Source organism: Vulpes lagopus, chromosome 23 (assembly GCF_018345385.1).
Source record: "Vulpes lagopus strain Blue_001 chromosome 23, ASM1834538v1, whole genome shotgun sequence".
In the NCBI taxonomy this organism is placed as follows: Eukaryota; Metazoa; Chordata; class Mammalia; order Carnivora; family Canidae; genus Vulpes; species Vulpes lagopus.
Window position 1 is genome coordinate 57,635,230 of NC_054846.1, and position 18,198 is coordinate 57,653,427.

At 41.2% G+C, this 18,198-nt stretch overlaps 1 protein-coding gene across 2 annotated transcripts in view; it reads left to right on the top strand.

Annotated features, from left to right (window-relative positions):
• AGO1 (argonaute RISC component 1) overlaps positions 1-18,198 on the top strand; it is a 35,744-nt gene that overhangs the window by 11,605 nt on the left and 5,941 nt on the right. Inside the window, exons 9-17 of one of the 2 annotated variants that reach the window (XM_041738510.1) lie at positions 3,144-3,263; positions 3,629-3,760; positions 3,889-4,022; positions 7,340-7,524; positions 13,630-13,789; positions 13,974-14,064; positions 15,324-15,518; positions 17,400-17,534; positions 18,076-18,177. In XM_041738510.1, the coding sequence (XP_041594444.1) occupies positions 3,144-3,263; positions 3,629-3,760; positions 3,889-4,022; positions 7,340-7,524; positions 13,630-13,789; positions 13,974-14,064; positions 15,324-15,518; positions 17,400-17,534; positions 18,076-18,177 (1,254 nt within the window). The remainder of the gene's footprint in view (positions 1-3,143; positions 3,264-3,628; positions 3,761-3,888; positions 4,023-7,339; positions 7,525-13,629; positions 13,790-13,973; positions 14,065-15,323; positions 15,519-17,399; positions 17,535-18,075; positions 18,178-18,198) is intronic. The other variant, XM_041738511.1, reaches the window with a different exon arrangement.

Sequence of the window (18,198 nt, forward strand, 5' to 3'; positions counted from 1 at the left end):
GAGAAGCAGGCTCCATGCAGGAAGCCTGATGTGGGACTCAATCCTGGGACTCCAGGATCACGCCCTGGGCCACGCCTTGGCAGGCGCCAAAACGCTGAGCCACCCAGGGATCCCCCATCAGTGTGTTTCTTTTGAAAAAGTTTTAGCCCCAAGATTTGCCATGTTTTTATGCTTTAGCATTGAAATCCTGCAATTAAAGAATAAAAATATTATTTAAGTCATAGAATACAAATGCAGAACCATTGGGCTGTATTTGATTTGGTATATACTAGCTAAGATGTCTAATGAGAAACCACTGCTGACTTCATTGTTTAGACCAGTACTACTCAAAGTGTGTTCAGTTGACCAACAGCAACAGGCATTACCTGAGTGGAACTTGTTTGACATGTGGAATCTCAGGTTCCACCTAGAACTGTTGAGTCAGTAGTTTTTAACAGAATCCAAAGAAGGATTCACGTGAACATTAAATTTGGAGACGCACTAGCCTAGAATAACATCTTACTCTTTGTTCTCATGGCAGGAGTCAGATAGCTGGGACTATAAAGCTCAAGCCTTATGTGAGCTTCTGGGATTTCAGAACTAACCAGAAGGAAATTAGGCTGAGGGGAGATAAGATCCCAAAACCCAAGAACTCTGACTTTAGTTAATAGGTGTCGATGCATGGAAATTGGGATGAAGACAGTATGTTCTCTTGAGGTGTAAACGGGAGTCCTTAGGACAACCCCAGCTAAGTAGATGGGCGTTTAGTTAATATTACTGCAAGCTGAGATTTTTTAGCAAATTAACATTACTTCTGTTGAAACATTAATTTCCAAGGTGAATAATTTATATAATGACATATTTTTATTCTTATTATCGTTTCTAGAAGGGGGGAGATAGACAATAAATAGATAAATAAGAGAGTGTCAGATAGTTTTAAGTGATAAAAGAATAATAAAAGATTAAGGGGACAAATAAGGGAGGAGGGGATTGGAGAGCCACTTTAGTTATTATGGTCAAGGAAGGCCTCTCTTAGGAGACATTTGAGTCTTAAATTATGAGATAGAAACCACCTCGTAATAACCCAAAGGAAGAGTCTTCCAGGCAGGAGGTAAATAGTAAGTACAAAGGCTCTAAAGCAGTAGGGAGCTTGGATTTTTTAAGATAGCCAGAAGGCCATAGTGGCTGGTGTGTGGTATAGGGGGGGAAAGTAATAGGGGATGAATTTGGAGAGAGGTGCAGGGTCAAATCATGTAGGCTATTATAGCCAGGTAGGGTTTTTGTTTTGTTTTGTTTTTTAGAATAACTTTATCAAGTTCACATACCATAACATTTATCCTCTTAGGAAGTGTACAATTCAGTGGTTTTTAGTATATTCAGAATTGTATAACAATCACTATTATCTAATTCTAAAACATTATGTCATCTCCAAAAGACAACCCATCCCAATAGTAGTCACTTACACTCCTTCTCTCCACCAGTCAGCCCTTTGTAATCACTAATCCATTTCTGTCTCTGTGTATTTGTCTATTTTGGACATTTCATATGAATGGAATTATATAATTGTCTTTTTTTGACTGGCACATTCCATTTAGCATAATGTCTTCAAGGCTTATTATATTTTAGCATGTGTCAGAATTTTCTTCCTTTTTAAGGCGAAATAATACTCTCTTGTACACATATTACCACATTTTTTATCCATTCATTCATTGATTGACAACTTAGGTTGCTTCCTCTTTTTTAGCTATAATAAATAATGCTGCTGTGAATATAGGTGTACAGATATTTGTTCTAATCCCTACTTTCACTACATACTCAGATGTGGATTTACTGAATCGTATCGTAATTGTGTGTTTAATTTTTTGTGGAATCACCATATTGTTTTCCACAGTGGCTGTACTATTTCACATTCTCACCAGCAGTGTACAAGGGTTCCATTTTCTCCACATCCCTGCTTTAGTTTTTTTCCTAATGTTGATTCTGTAGCTGAAATCATCTCTCAAGAGTGCTACAACTTTAAGCTGCTTTTAAGAGTACAACCATATAAATTCTAACAATTAAGGATTTTTATTGATTGAATCCGTAATTTGTATATTCTTTGGGATATGGAATTTAAGAGCATGTGAGGTTAAGGGCAGGGTGGTTTTCCTTACCATTGTTCAAAATGAACCTTGGAAATAAAAAATGAACTTTGGAAATTAGAAGGAAAACCAGTACTTAGATAGTGTTGGCCCTATGGGAACAAGTCACATATTTCATTTTCTCTAACCCCTCACAGCAACTTCATAGACAGCCAATGTTTTATCCCATGACTGAAATTAAAGAAGCAGAGTTTCAGAGTAGTTAAGAGATCTGCCCAAGGTAAATCACTTGGAAATGGCAAACGTGGGCTTCAGACTCAAGTCTTTGCAAATTACTGGCACTCTCTACTGTGCCAAAAGGCTTCCCATTCCCAGCATTCTGAATATAGTATTTTGGGGAATGGAAGACTTGTTTATCACTAGAAAATCTATTCTGATCTCCATTGTGTTCTCTTGGGCTCAAAACAGGAATGCATGGCAAGATGTCCCTCACGCCAATGAAGGACACTATCAGCCAATGGAGACCGTGATTTCTGTGGTCCAAGAGCTTAGTGATCATTTGTAGGTTAGGGCTCAAGTTAAGAGCCATCCCTAGTTCCCGTGGTAGGTTGCAGGGGAGCAACTGAATGCTTGTCATCATTGAAGAGCTATCTACTACCTTAGGAATCCAGTTTGTGTATCTTGAGTTTTTACTATTCAGAAGAGCTCCATGCTGGGTCCTTTGGTAAATAATAATTTATGTTAGAGTTTACTGTTTACTGTGTTTTAGAACTATTCTTAGTCCTTTAAGTGCTTTATTTTATTTAGTCTCCGAACAACCCTATGAGATTGTTACTGTTCTCCCCAGTTAACATGAGACCTGAGCCCAGATCTGGCTCTGGATCCCAATCTGTTAATGACAGAGTGGCTGTATTGCCTTTCGTATTGCACATGGATATTTTCTAACTTACCTGTCTCTGCACAAGAGATTTTGCAGTCTCCTTCCCAGGGCTGACAGCCAAGATCTCCTCCCTTATTGTGGGGCTCTGGGTACAGGATGGACTGTACTCAAGCCAGAGCTACCTGTCCTTCTCGTTTCCTCAGGTCTGTAACATTGTGGCTGGGCAGCGCTGCATTAAGAAGTTGACCGACAACCAGACTTCGACCATGATAAAGGCTACAGCTAGGTCGGCCCCAGACAGACAGGAGGAGATTAGCCGCCTGGTCAGTAGGGCTGCAGAGAAATGTATGCTTGGTTGCTCAGTCATTGGGGCCCCTGGTAGCATAGATGCTTTTCTGCCTTGGCAGGATCCTCAGGAGAACACAAGTCTGGATTTGTTGCCCGGGATTCCATAGGACTGCTCTTGTTTCTTGACCCTGTAGCTACTTGGCTTCCTATTTCTTTTTCCCTCCAGTATTACTTCCCTGTGTTATCCACTCCCACTTACTTCATTTTCCACTTTCCCCCCTTTTTTAGGGCTATTACTTTCCAGCCCCAGCTGCTCTTCAGGGCTTTCTCCTTGGGACCTAGAGGGTGAGCATATTGCCAAGCTGCTGCTCCCCTGACATCCCCTTCTTTTGTCTTGCAGATGAAGAATGCCAGCTACAACCTAGATCCCTACATCCAGGAATTTGGGATCAAAGTGAAGGATGACATGACGGAGGTGACAGGGCGAGTGCTGCCGGCGCCCATCTTGCAGTACGGCGGCCGGGTGAGCAGGGTCAGGGCCAGACAACATCTCTGGGGCATATGGGAGGGGGAATTGGGTTGTATAGCCAGGGGCTTTTGCCCCTCTACTTACCTGGCTCTACTGAGGCTCACCTGGGCACCCGCTCTTCCTATCCCCAGAACCGGGCCATTGCCACACCTAATCAAGGTGTCTGGGACATGCGAGGGAAGCAGTTCTACAATGGGATTGAGATCAAAGTCTGGGCCATCGCCTGCTTTGCACCCCAAAAACAGTGTCGAGAAGAGGTGCTCAAGTAAGGAGGGTTGGGTTTATGGGTGGAAGGGTGGGAAGGACCCCAGAGCTGCCTACCTTCCCTTACCCACAGGGGGCCAAGATTCAGCTTGTGGTCTCTTCTTTCTGACTCTTGACCCTGCTTCCCTGTGTTTTCTGGCTCAAACTTCTCCCTGTTCCTTTTCTGTCCATCTGTGGTCAGAAATCTCGCTAAGGAGCTGTATTTGTGTCAGAGATGATGATTTAGGGCATGAATCTCCTAAGGGAGGCCTGAGTTACTGTTATAATTATTAACATTGGAAATAAATAGTAGTAGTGATGACTGTAATGTTAAACCAACATTCTACCTAATTTTTGTTCTCTTCTCTCATCTTCACAGTGAGTAGGTGGTGGTATTTCCATTTTCAGGAGACTGAGACTCAAAGAGTACCTTGTACAAGGTTTGCATATGAAGAAAGTGTCAGAGTTGGGATCGAATCAGATCTGAGGCTTCAAAGCTTCTATTCCTCATTGGAAACAAAAGCTCAGTTGGTTCTCTGAGCTGTCCTCTCCCATACACAGAATTTGTTCATTCAGGTCCAAGTGACTTGAATTAGATGAACAGGAGTTGTAAGGGCCTCTTAGCTACCTGTGGCTGAGGGACTAGGAATAGATGACAACAATGAAGAAAATGGTAGAGCCAAATGGTTTAAAGGAGCATGTTAGGGGAGTAATGGTCCTGAGTGAATGAATGAATAGTAAAGAAATAACTGACCCCCTGCAGTCTTTTTTTAATTGAGATGTTCCAAATACCGCAAAATTAACCCCCTCTAGTTGAGTAAGTAGTTCGCGTAGTCTTTTGAAGTGATGGCTTCTTACTCTCTGGATCTGGAGTAGGATCAGTGTACACCTAGGCTGAGGAAAAGTTGGTGTAGCTGACCACTTTGGGTATTGATGAGGATAATAGCTGTGTGTCCTGGCAGGTTCAGCTGGTCTTGGGGTTTTTATAAGAATTAGTTACAGGATCAGCACCTGATGATTGTGGGAATTCTGACTGCCCTCCCTGTGCATCTCTCCTTTCCCCCCACAGACCCACAACTACCACCATCACACTTCTAGTTTCTTTCAAATGAGTTCCTTTTGTCCCTTTCCTGGGTTTGGGGGGGTTTTTACCCGCCATTTAGGTCAGGCCACTCGTATTGAAGAACTGGTCCTTAGCAATATTGGAAAGGCTCCCAGAAAAAAAAAAAAAAAAAAAAAAGGAAAGGCTCCCAGCCGTCCGCCTTTGTGTCAGCTTGCTGGTAGCTCTGTTCCCTGTGTGCTTCTCTCTTATTCCCAGGTTCTTTCCCTGTTCAGTTCTCTTGAGAAACAGTCCATTGTTTTAGCTTTTTTGGGGTACAGAAACTGATAAATCTAGAATCTTGGAGTTGTGAGTCTGTTCATCAGTGATCCCCGGATGCAAGGAGTAAGAATATGACTTGTTCACCTGGGTCGGTGGTACTGAGTTGGATGTTTGGTTCTGGGCTAAAGATTAAAATCTGGGAGTCTTCAGGTATGGCCGTGGATGAGATTGTCCAGGGAGAATGTAGATAGTGAACAGATGCTGAGAGTAAGAACTGAGAGAAACTGGAAATAGAATAAGTTCCTACAGGTGTGTGAGGGGATGGGATCCAGAGCACAGGAAAAGGCATCCTCTAGTGAGACAGGGAGAAGTGAAGGTGACTGTGGAGGTGGAGAAATTGGTAATTGGGATTGGATGAAGTCCTAGGGTCAATCCTCAGAATTTTCCTTCTGGCTAAAGAAATTCTCTTACCTCAACTATATCACTTTTAGGAGAGGATTTCAAAATCTTGCCCATTCTAGACTTCTTTCAACATCTGGCCCCCAGCACAGGACACAGCATGCCAAGTGTGATCTAGTGGAGAGAGAAGATTGGGAATACCACTTCCTGTGCAGTAGAGACCCACTTACTAAATTTGACTGATTAAATTTGTTGTTCCTTTATATCCTCCAGCCTCATTCTATTCCTCCCTTCGGATGCAGCTACTGTCATGAAATGTGACCTTCCATCTAATTTATATGTTTTATATACCTACATACAAATGATTTATAAGATTTTTAAAAGATTTATTTACTTATTTTAGAGAAAGAGAGAAAGAGACAGCCCACTGGGTGGGAGGGGGGTGCCGGGGCAGAGGGAGAGGGAGAGAGAAGCCCAAGCAGACTCCAAAGCTGAGTATGGAGCCTGACTCCAGGCTTGACCCTACAGCCTGAGCCAAAACCAAGAGTCAGATATTCAACTGACTGTGCCACCGAGGCACCCCTTAGGAGATTTTACATTTTACACAATAGTATCATATTGTATTTATCTTGTGTTTGCCTTTTTAATTATTTATTTATATATTTATTTATTTACTTATTTATTTTTACTAAATATTTGAAGAAATACTTTCTCACTACATAGACTTTTGAATCTATCATTTTGGTATTTATATGCTATAAAATGTCCCCTAGATAATTGCTTTTATTCTCTATTTGTATATTGCTTTTAATCTAAATGTATGATTTTCACAAGTTAAATTTCCTGCTGTTCATTTCAGTCTGTCATCATATTTATGTAGCTTGATTTTTTAAATCTACTGCATGTGTACCCTTTCTTCCAACTTTGTCTTCCTTTCCTAGGGTAAAGCCCTAAAGCCAAAGGAAAAAAGCTTTGTTTAATTATTTGCTCTTAGGAGGGCACCTGGGTGGCTCAATCCATTAAACCATCTGCCTTCAGCTCTGGGTCATGATCCTGGAGCCCTGGGATGGAGCCCCAGGTCAGCTCCCTGCTCAGTGGAAAGTCAAATTCTCTTTCTCCCTCTGCTCTTCTCACCGCTCATGCTTGCATGCTCTGTCTCTTTCAAATAAAATCCTAAATTTTTTTTTTTTTCTGTTTGCTGTTAGGCTACAAAGAATCAGTAGGAGAAGAGGGAGCTGATTTTTACTGAGCACTTCCTGTGTTCTAATCACTGTTGGAGCTTATTTTAATATGAGCAGAGACCTTTCTCTCAGGCATTTGCCTGTTGCTACAGACTTAGTGCACAGGAATCAGCTACTTGAGTGGGACAAGGCGGGGACTCAGAATTCCCACAGGTCCCTTCCCTTGGCTCTCTGCCTGTACCATTGAATACTTAGCAAGCTTGATTTTGTCCTACTCAACTTATAAATGTGGTTTTTTTATACTGGCTGTGATCATGTCTCATTTATCTCAGAATGTCTCAGTGGCTATCAGTGCTAGGTACCTAAGATGGAGGCATTTGTTCAGAAGTATTAAAGTGGGACTCATTATCTCCTGTCATGACCATACTTGTGCTGCAGGAACTTCACAGACCAACTGCGGAAGATTTCCAAGGATGCAGGGATGCCCATCCAGGGCCAGCCTTGCTTCTGCAAATACGCACAGGGGGCAGACAGCGTGGAGCCCATGTTCCGGCATCTCAAGAACACCTACTCAGGGCTGCAGCTCATTATCGTCATCCTGCCAGGGAAGACGCCAGTGTATGGTACAGTTCTCTGGGGACAATGATAATGAAGATAGGACTCCCTGGAGGCTCCTGTGGGTTCTTTGCTGTAGTCAGAGTTCTTCCTTAACATTGGTATTCCTTTTGAAGGAGAAATATTAGCCCGTGTGAGCCATTGAGTTATCCCAGGTTCCGCTTACCTGCTCACACTCCATCCCAGTAACATTTACTGGGGTCCTCTATGTGCTGGTCTTAATGCCAGGCTAAGCTGAGCCAAACACAGATATGGGTCAGTCCAGATTCCTTCCTACCCCTAGGAGGGTGTAGGACATTGTGCAGTATACTCAAGCAGAAATTGTGATGGTTCTAGAAGTTGTCTGTTGCTTGGGAATGACTTGGACTTTCCGAGAAGTTTTCTTTCTCTCCCACTTTTAAGAGTAGGTCCGACTATATGTGTGTGTGTGTGTGTGTGTGTGTGTATATGTGTGTGTATATATATATATATACATATATATATATAATCTGGCTATATGGATATATATATATATATATATATATATATATATATATATATCTGGCTCAATTCTTTTACTGTTTTCCCAGCACCTCTCCTGTTTGAAAGGAAGAGGTGTCCCTCCACTTTCCTGGTTCAACCCATATATGCTCTTGTTCCCATCTCATCCTGCCACTTGTGGGACTTCGTACCCTTTATCCCTCAAACTTGTTCAGATTCCCCATCCAAGAGTACGTTACCAGTCAGGCCATCTCCTTTACCTTTTGTCTTCCTATTTTTTTGTTTTTCTTCATCATACTTTTTGAAGGAGTTCTCCGCATTTTCTAGACCCACTTCCTCACTAGCTGCTTATTCCTTTCATCTGTCTTACCTCTGACTTTCTCTGAAACTTCACCCACAGAGACCCATCGGTGACCTTTCTTACTTCTCTTGATTTTCTCTGTCTCGCTTTATTTTGTCATTACCAGATATGCTTGTTATTTTCCAGGTTTCTATACCCTGCCTTCTCTATCTTTATATTCTAGTGAATATAGAATATATTTTCATTTATTTCAGTTGCTTAAAGTCATCACCTCTTATTAATATGTTATAATGTATTATTAAATCTTGGTCCAACCCTTGACCTCTGCCACTCCCATCTGTCCCTTTGACCTTTCTTCCTTCTATAAGCATTTATTTATCACTTACTATGTGTGAAACACTATGCTAGGTCCTAAATACATTGGTGAAGAAAACAGATGTAGTCTCTGCTCTTATGATGTGTTTTGGTGGGCAACTCTTTTTTTTCCCCTACCCTTTTCCCCCCGACCCCTGGACAACTCTTTAGTAGCTTCTTCTCTGTCTTTATTAGTAAGCTTTTGTCTTTACGTCTTCTGTATTGGCATTGTAATTGCTTTTGGGTACCTTCACCCAAACTCTGGAGGCAGTCTGTGTTCTCTTTACTCCATCTCCACCTTCTTCTTTTTTACAGTCTTAAGATATATTCTCTTGAATAAGAAAGATTTCTCATTTACTGGATGAGACCTTTTGTGACTACTCCCCATAAAAACTTCATTGGATGAATTCACAAAATAACAATTTTTCAGGGCCCTGATCTTAATTAAACCTTTTCAGTTTTATCTTGTATTGTTCCCTTTGCCACACATACTGGAAACATCACTTGTTCTGGAATTAGAAAGAAATGGATTTTAGTCCTGGCTATGCCAGTTTACTAATACAAATTAGCTAACCTTTCTGAGTCATGAATTAATTATATAACAAGCAACATCTAACCCAGTGCCTGGCACATTGGAGATACTCTACATGCTTATTTTTATGCCTGTGCTTTCTAGTCTCTGGCTTTGCTTACATCATTTGCCTTTTTCTAGAATATCTTAAGTACTCTTCTTCTTATTGCCCATATTGCCCTTAAAATTCTATCCATCAGGCCTCAATCTAAATATACTTATTTCTGGAAGCCATCTTTTACCGTCCTACCTAGAGGATAAATCTTTCCAGATTCCTTTGGAAATTTTATCAGGCTATTGATCAGTTGCTGCCTTCTTTGATATTATTTTGAGTGTCGAGTAGATCTTCTTTTGCTCTGAAACCTTCTTCCATCTGCACGTATGAATCTAAGGTAAAGCCTTCCACTGACGTCATACTCAATAATTGATAATGGAGGGAAGTTGATTAACCTCCAATCCATGTCTCTAGGCCTTTAATCGATATCCTTGGATGCAAACTAAGGATACTTTTTAGAACTGCTTTGAGTAATTATCCACATTTCTAGTTCCTTTCATTAAAGGGAGAATCCATTATTGGCTTACCTGGGGAGTACCTAACTTTGCAGTATGCCTGAGGAAGGCAGTGCTCACTCAGAGATTTTTTCCCCACCCTGGGCTCAGTGATGCTTTACCTCTGTCAAGTTTCAACCTTGATCAGGACCTTGGGTTTCTTCTACTTACATTCTCTTCCTTGATTATATACCACTTGGACAATGAAGACAGTTGCCTAGGAATTAAGCCAGCAGATTAGAAGAATCTAACTGCTCCTCTTAAGACCCTCACCTTGCCTTCTTGGAGGCCAAACAGAGCAAGATCCAGTTGCATTGTGGTTGCCCTGAGAGTGTAGAAGGGGACAGTGTCACATTTGTCCGTTTCGAATCCGGTGCCATATCTCACCCTGTGCTTTATATTTAACTCTTTCCTCTCCACTAAATCGGTACTATTATCCTTTTTTAAAAATGTAAACTTTTTATTGTAGTATACATCTAGAAATCTAGAGTATCTAGAGTTCAGTTCTGTGAATTTTTACAAAAAGTCACAGCAGGGTGACCAGTACCCAGTTTTGGGAGCAAAACATGACCACCACCTCAGACTTCTAGTCACTACAGCTTCCTATCAGTGGTAATCACTTTTGGCTTTTAGTGCCATAGATTCATTTTGACAGTCTTTGAACTTTATGTAAATGAATCATTTATTATGTACTTTTGGTGTATCTGGCTTTCACTCAACATTGTTTGTGAGTTCATCCATGTTTGTTTAGTTGTAGTTTGTTACATAATGTTAACATTATGTAACATAATTTAGATGTGTTTATCCATTCTATCAATGCAGATACATTTGTGTTGTTTCCAGCTTTTACTGTTTTTTTTGCTTTTACTGTTTTTTTTTCTTTTACTGTTTTAAATAATGCCTCTGCACATATTCTTATACATATTGTTTGAGCATATATATTTTCATTTCCATTGGTTGTATACCTAGGAGGAATTTTGAGTATATAGTTTACACTTCTACCAGCATTGTATGTGAATTATAGATGCTTTACTTTTACCAAATTTGGTGTTGTTTCTTTCATTTTAGCCATTTTTATGGTGTCTAGTGATACTGTGTTGTGCTTCTTGTGTGTGTTCCTTTTTTTTAATTTTATTTAAGATTTTATTTATTTATTCATGAGAGACACAGAGAGAGGCAGAGACATAGGCAGAGGGAGAAGCAGGGAGCCCAATGTGGAACTCGATCCCAGGACCCTGGGACCATGCCCTGAGCCAAAGGCAGATGCTCAACTGCTGATCTATCAGGGGTCCCATGTGTTGTGCTTTTAATAGAATTTCTCTGATGATTAATAAAGTTTGGTGTATTTTTATATATTTATTGGCCATTTCACTAAGGCTCTTTCGTAAAGTGCCTGTTCAAGTCTTTCCCTTTTCTTTTTGTTGCCTTAACTACCTTTTTCTTACTGATTTATAGGTGATTGATTTCTTACTGATTTATAATTCCTTTATTTAATATGTATGTGTATTATATATACATATAGAAGATATACATACATATATCTTCTCTGTGACTTGCCTTTTTACTTTCTTAATGGAGTCTTTTGTTGAACAGAAATTTAAAATTTTAATGTACTCCAATTTGTATAATATTTTTTCTTTATGATTAGTAATTTCTGTGTCCTTTTTAAGAAATCCCAAGATCATAAGATACTAGTCTATGTTTTCTTTTAAATCAATGTATGTATGTGTTTTGACCTTTCACATTTAGAATTAGTCTGTCTCTTCCAGAAACTCTTGCTTTCTCTGTCCCCTGGCAGTGGTTCTTCTGCTTGTGCAAAGCTTAGAATCTCAGCCTCTTGTCCACATCTAGAATTAGCAAAAAGCAGCTGCAGAAGATAGCTCAACTTGGTGAGATTCTCTTCCTCTCTGGAGTTTTTGCCTCTTTAGTTCTTGTCTCAGCACCTCTCTGCTGCCTTCAAAAGATGATTTCTGTATTTTGTCTGGCTTTTCTGAATTTTATCTGCAGAAGCATTGGTTGACCACTAACTACTCTGTCTCTCTTGATAGTGGAAATGATCCTTTAAGCTTTTTAAATATGTTCAGGTCTGTCTCATCGAAAACATACTAAATCTTTCATTGATCCCACATCTCCACCTTGGCACTTTATATCAGCAAAATAGTTTTTGCTTCTATACATTAATTTCTTCTGTAAATGATAAATTCAAAGGATATCTCTGGGGCACCTGGGTGGCTCAGTCAGCTAAGTGTCTGACTCTTGATCTCAGCCCAGGTCTTGATCTCACCGTCATGAGTTTAAGCCCTGCATTAGGGCTTCATGATGGGCATAGAGGCTACTAAAAAAACAAAGGACATTTCTAGTCCTTATTTTACTAGATCTCTTAGTAGCATTTGACTTAGTTGAACACGTGTTCCTTGAAACTCTCATTTTCCTTGGTATTCATGATACAACTCTGTCTTCCTCCTAGTTCTCTGGATATTTCTCTTTTGCAGACTCATCTTCTTAATTGTTCTGCAAATGCTGGGGGTTCCTCAAGATTCAGGTCTAAGCCTTCCTCCTTTCAGCTGTTCTCTTCCTTGATGATCTCATCAAGATCATGCCTTTAATTACCTCTGTACAAAATATCTAACACATTTGCATGTCCTTTCAGACTGCTTTTGCACTTTCAACTACTATTCTCGTTACCTAATTGACATCCTCACTGGGATAACCAAAAAGCACTTCAAACTCAAAAGGTTTCAAAAATAATTTATGTCCTGTTTTATTACAAAAGCTAGAAACTTGAAATTTATCCATAAAAATTCTTTTTCCTTATGTATATCATCTCTGAGTCCCTTAAATCTCTATTGAACCTGATGGTTTCTTTCTATCTTAAGTAACTGTCTTCTTAGTACAAACAACCCTCAGTTCTTGCTTAGGTCAGTCTGATAGCCACATTCTTTCTCGTACACCATGGTTCCTTTACTTTCCTTTTTTTTTTTCTTTTAATAATAAATTTATTTTTTATTGGTGTTCAATTTGTCCTTTACTTTCATTTTTAGTTACTTTGGCTTTTCAGTTTCTCTCTCTCTCTCTCTCTCTCTCTCTCTTTTTTTTTTTTTTAATTTATTTATGATAGTCACACAGAGAGAGAGAGAGAGAGGCAGAGACACAGGCAGAGGGAGAAGCAGGCTCCATGCACCGGGAGCCTGACGTGGGATTCGATCCCAGGTCTCCAGGATCGCGCCCTGGGCCAAAGGCAGGCGCCAAACCGCTGCGCCACCCAGGGATCCCTCTCTCTCTCTTTTTTAAGATTTTGTTTATTGATGAGAGACAGAAAGAGATAGAGACAGAAAGAGAGGCAAAGACACAGGCAGAGGGAGAAGCAGGCTCCATGCAGGGAGCCCGACATGGGACTCAATCCCGAGTCTCTAGGATCACGCCCTGGGCTGAAGGCGGCGCTAAACTGCTGAGCCACCTGGGCTACCCAGCTTTTCAGTTTCTCAAGCAGAACTCCTATCAGAGTGCATTTTTGCATGCCGTTCCCTCTGGTTGGAATGCTCTCCCCCAACTCCACCCCTCTTCTAATGATTTTCCACCACTAGGTTTCATTTTTATCATTATTTAGTCCTTTCCTGGCTGAGTTATTATCTCCTGATATATGCTCTCATACCTTCATGAAGTTTTTTATTGTAGCATTTATCATTGTTGTACTTCTCATGATTTTTAGATTAGTCACTAGACAGTAACCACTATGATTAGGGACTCTATGTTTCTGGTTATCATTGTATTCTTACCTTCTTATATCCTGCCTGACATCTAATCGGCATTCAGTAAATATTTGTTGAATGCACTAATTACTTCTCTCCCTGCTTATAGCTGAAGTGAAACGTGTTGGAGATACACTTTTGGGAATGGCTACACAGTGTGTGCAAGTGAAGAATGTGGTCAAGACCTCGCCTCAGACTCTATCCAACCTCTGCCTGAAGATCAATGTCAAACTTGGTGGCATTAACAACATCCTAGTCCCACACCAGCGGTATGAACTCTGTTGCCCACTTGCCCCGTCAAGCAAGGTACCATGTCGGGGATTGTCAAAACGATAGGACTCTGGCCAGGCAGAGTGAATCAGACACAAGGGAGAGATGACCAAAATGGGTACTAGATGGTGCCAGGAAGAGAAGATCCAACTCCTCACCATTTGTTTTCTCTTCTTTGTTTAGCTCTGCCGTCTTTCAACAACCAGTGATATTCCTGGGAGCAGATGTTACACACCCCCCAGCAGGGGATGGGAAAAAACCTTCTATCACAGCAGTGAGTGATACTCTCCAGCTTCTTCTTAAGGTTCTCATTTTAGCTCTGAGCTTCGAAGACTGCACATAATATCCTTGCCTCAGCTCTGATGCTTGACCCTTCATAAAAACTTTTTTCCAGCTGATCATCCCCATTAACCACTCCCTTGGTATCTTCATTAAACTAACTCTGTATGGTATCTGTTTTTCAGAGAGAGCAGTGAGAGTTTAGGCGGTGGCCAGAGACTTTGACCAGTCTCCATCACTCTTGCTCTGTGTTCAAATTTCTCTCTCTCTCTCCATGCCCACTTTTGGGATATAGGAAAGACCATATCTCTTCTCTGAAATCCTTTTTAAGGTGGTTACCTAGTTGCTGGGACTGACTGTTCTTTCCTCTTCCCCATCCCTACCCCTGATCCATCTAATAGATTAGTTGTCTTTCCCATCCCTCTCTGGCTTCTCTGCTCCCCATCCCTAGGGGCTTCTGAATTGCTAGGGATCAGGCCTTTCTTCCCACTTCTCTCTTCTCAACCCTTACATTTCTCTAGGCAAACGGGGCTAATCACAGTAAATGCAGGTAAATACTATGCTATGCTTATCCTTGTTTTCCTTGTGGCCGTCCATCCTAGGCTCTGGCCACGTCCCCTTTGAAAATGATATTACTCTTACCTCCTGCAGGAACATTCTTCATTGTGATTACTGGGTAGATTAGTACTTAAATTGAGAAAAGGACAAACTTGTAGCTCTTTGAGTTGGTAGTGCCAGACCTTCACATTACCCTCCTGCAAGGGGTAAGAAAATCGAACTTACCAAGTATTTACTGTGGGCTAGGTCTTATGCAAGGTGTTTTATTTTTTTAAATTTAATTTTTTAGAAGATTTTACTTATTTTTTCATGAGAGACACAGAGAGAGGCAGAGACATAGGTGGAGGGAGAAGCAGGCTCTCCGGAGGGAGCCCAGTGTAGGATTCGATCCCAGAACTCTGGGATCATGCCCTGAGCCAAAGGCAGATGCTCACCCATGAGCCACCCAGGCATCCCTGCAAGAAGTAGCACTGTAAGCAGGTGGCATTCTTATCTATTTGAGAGGAAAAAGAAGATCAAGTGGATTAAATAACTTCTGCATGCATGATAGAGATTGAAACCAGGACTCATTGTATCCCAAACCCTACTAATTTGATTGCATAGTTTTCTTGCTAAGAAGCCTTCCCCAAATCCACATCCTAACAGTGTTGGGAGGGTGGAAGTTCTGGAGGCTGATCCTGCCTCTTTGATTGTTAGGTGGTAGGCAGTATGGATGCCCACCCCAGCCGTTACTGTGCTACTGTGCGGGTGCAGCGACCCCGGCAGGAGATCATTGAAGACTTATCCTACATGGTGCGTGAGCTGCTCATCCAGTTCTACAAGTCTACCCGCTTCAAGCCTACCCGCATCATCTTCTACCGAGATGGGGTTCCTGAAGGCCAGCTCCCCCAGGTAGGGCCCAAAGTAGGTGAAGAAAACCTTCACATTGGGGCCAAAGGGCCTAATGGGTGCAGAGAGTACTGCTCCCTTTTTTAAAGCTATTGGCATTGGGAGGTGGTACTTTGAGAGCTTTGCTAAATGGCAGTAAGGCTTAGGAACAGACATCACAACTGAGAGGTCGTGTGCACAAGCATCTACAGACCTTTGTTATAACATAAGACCCTCAGTGCTTATTTACTCTTTGGTTCATGTTGAAGACTGATTCTTTAGACCAATAGTTCTCAAAACATTAGCATGCTTCAAGATCACATGAGGAGCTGCTTAAAATAGTTTGCAGGCTCTAAGAATTTCTGATTCAGTTAGTCTAGGATGGTCCCTAGAATTTATAGTTCCTTTTTTTTTTCTTTTAAGATCTTATTTATTTGAGGTAGAGACAGAGCACGAGTAGGGGGAGCGATAGAGGGAAAAGGAGAAGCAGGCTCCCCACCGAGAAGGGAGCCTGATGTGGGATTTGATCCCAGGGCCCCAGGATCATGACCGGAACCAAAGGCAGATACTTAACTGAATGAGCCACCCAGGTGCCCCTAGAATTTGTAGTTGACAAGTTCCTACATAGGTGATGCTGCTGGTCTGGAGGTCACACTTTGAGAACTACTGCTGTTGACCTTCCTTCAGAATGTTCCTCCTATTCTTTGTCCCTGCCAAGTCTTCATATTCTGTTGTTTAGAGTATATAATGAACTGGTCTCCTTGACTACCACTTAATATTAATACAGCTGTTATTTATTGAGCACCTCTTATGTACTATGAATTGTGGTAAGCACTTCATATGTGTTCTACTTAATGGTTAGAAAAACTCTATGAAATAATTATCCCATTTGACAGATGATGAAACTTGAGGCTTGGAAATGTTAAATGATATCTTCAGTGTCAACCAAGCTAAACAATGGTGGAACTGGGATTCAGACAAATTGGTGTGATTTGAGTTTATGCTCTCATCCATTTCTCAGTTTTCTCTAAGTCATCCAGTCTTCCCTAAAACAGCAGACAAATTTATACTATCATTTTTCTGTTCAGGAATGTCTAGTAGCTTCACATAGTCTTGGGTTAAAATTCAAACTGCTTAGCAAAGCAATCAGGAGTTATTAAGCCCCTACTAGGTTTTTTATACTTTTACTTAATTAATCTGTTACACTTTTCACAACAGTTTTGTGAGGCTAACTTTAGTAGATTTGGAGAAAATGAGACTTCGGAGGGTTAAGCAGCTTGCTAATAGAAATATAACTGGATAAAGCTTGGGTTTAAACCTAGTTCTAATTGACTTCCATTCTGTCCATTTTCTACCATACAGTTTTGACTCCCTATATCTGACTTCTAAGGCCACGAGGCAACTATTGCATATGGTTATTTACCTGTGGGTTCTTCTTTAGCCCATTTTCTTATAATCCTGCTTCTTTGTAGGACTGAATTCATCTACTCCCTCTGTACCAATTCCTGAACTATGTGTCTGCTCTTCTCTGGTGATCTCAGCACTGTCTGCTCTTGGAGCTCAGGGGGAATTCCTATTATCCTCCTGATTCTGAAATTGACCTTACTTTGGGCATTGTGATATTAGTGATGTCTGTGTGCTTTGGTTCTGTGTCTTTATATATAGGAACCAGGTGAGTGCTCTCTGCTGATGCCAGCCTCCCAACCAAGGTTTTTTAGCAACATATCATGGCAACTGAGTATAAGACTAATTTTACAGGAAGGCTCTGTCATCTGTGATGGTTGAGTGTCAGCTTATAAAGAAACTGAGCAAAAAGCCATATACAAATGGCAACCTCGTAGTTCACACAGATGTGACTTAGGAGAAGCTATATGTCTCTTTGTCTCCCTTCTCACTCGTGCCTAGATCCTGCACTATGAGCTGCTGGCCATTCGTGATGCCTGCATCAAACTGGAAAAGGACTACCAGCCTGGGATCACTTACATTGTAGTGCAGAAACGCCATCATACCCGCCTTTTTTGTGCTGACAAGAATGAACGAGTGAGTAAGAGATTGAGGAAGCCACTCATACCCTTATCCTGTCTCCCTTCTCTTAATATGGAAAAAGCCCTTGAGATAAATTTGGGGATTTAATCCTTGGTTTGTCTATTGTCTCTGGCCCCTTCCCCCAGCTCTTGTCCTTCCCTTTTTTCCTTTTGTCCCCTCCTGCCTTTATACTCCGGCTCCTTCCTCCTAGCTTCCTCGCCTATAGACCCCTCTATAGACCAGCTCCCAGAGAAGAAAAGGGAAGTACTATTTATTGAAGTTCTGTTATATGTCAGACACTGTACGAGGTGTCTTCCCCACAGCAGCCCTGTGAGGTAGGTATTATTACCTCCAGTTTAACCTCAAAAAAGTTAAATGACTTGCTAAAGTCACACAGCTAATGAATGGTAAAATCAGGTCCGTGTGACAGTAGAAGCCCATTATTTTAATATCTAATACCCTCTAGGAACAGCAACTTCTGCTTTACTTTTGAGATTCTGGTGGGCCCTGCAGACCTTGGGATCTTGGGATCTTGGTTGTCTTTGTCTCTATACAGATTGGGAAGAGTGGTAACATCCCAGCTGGGACAACTGTGGACACCAACATCACCCACCCATTTGAGTTCGACTTCTATCTGTGCAGCCATGCAGGCATCCAGGTAGCCGGGCTATGTCCAGGG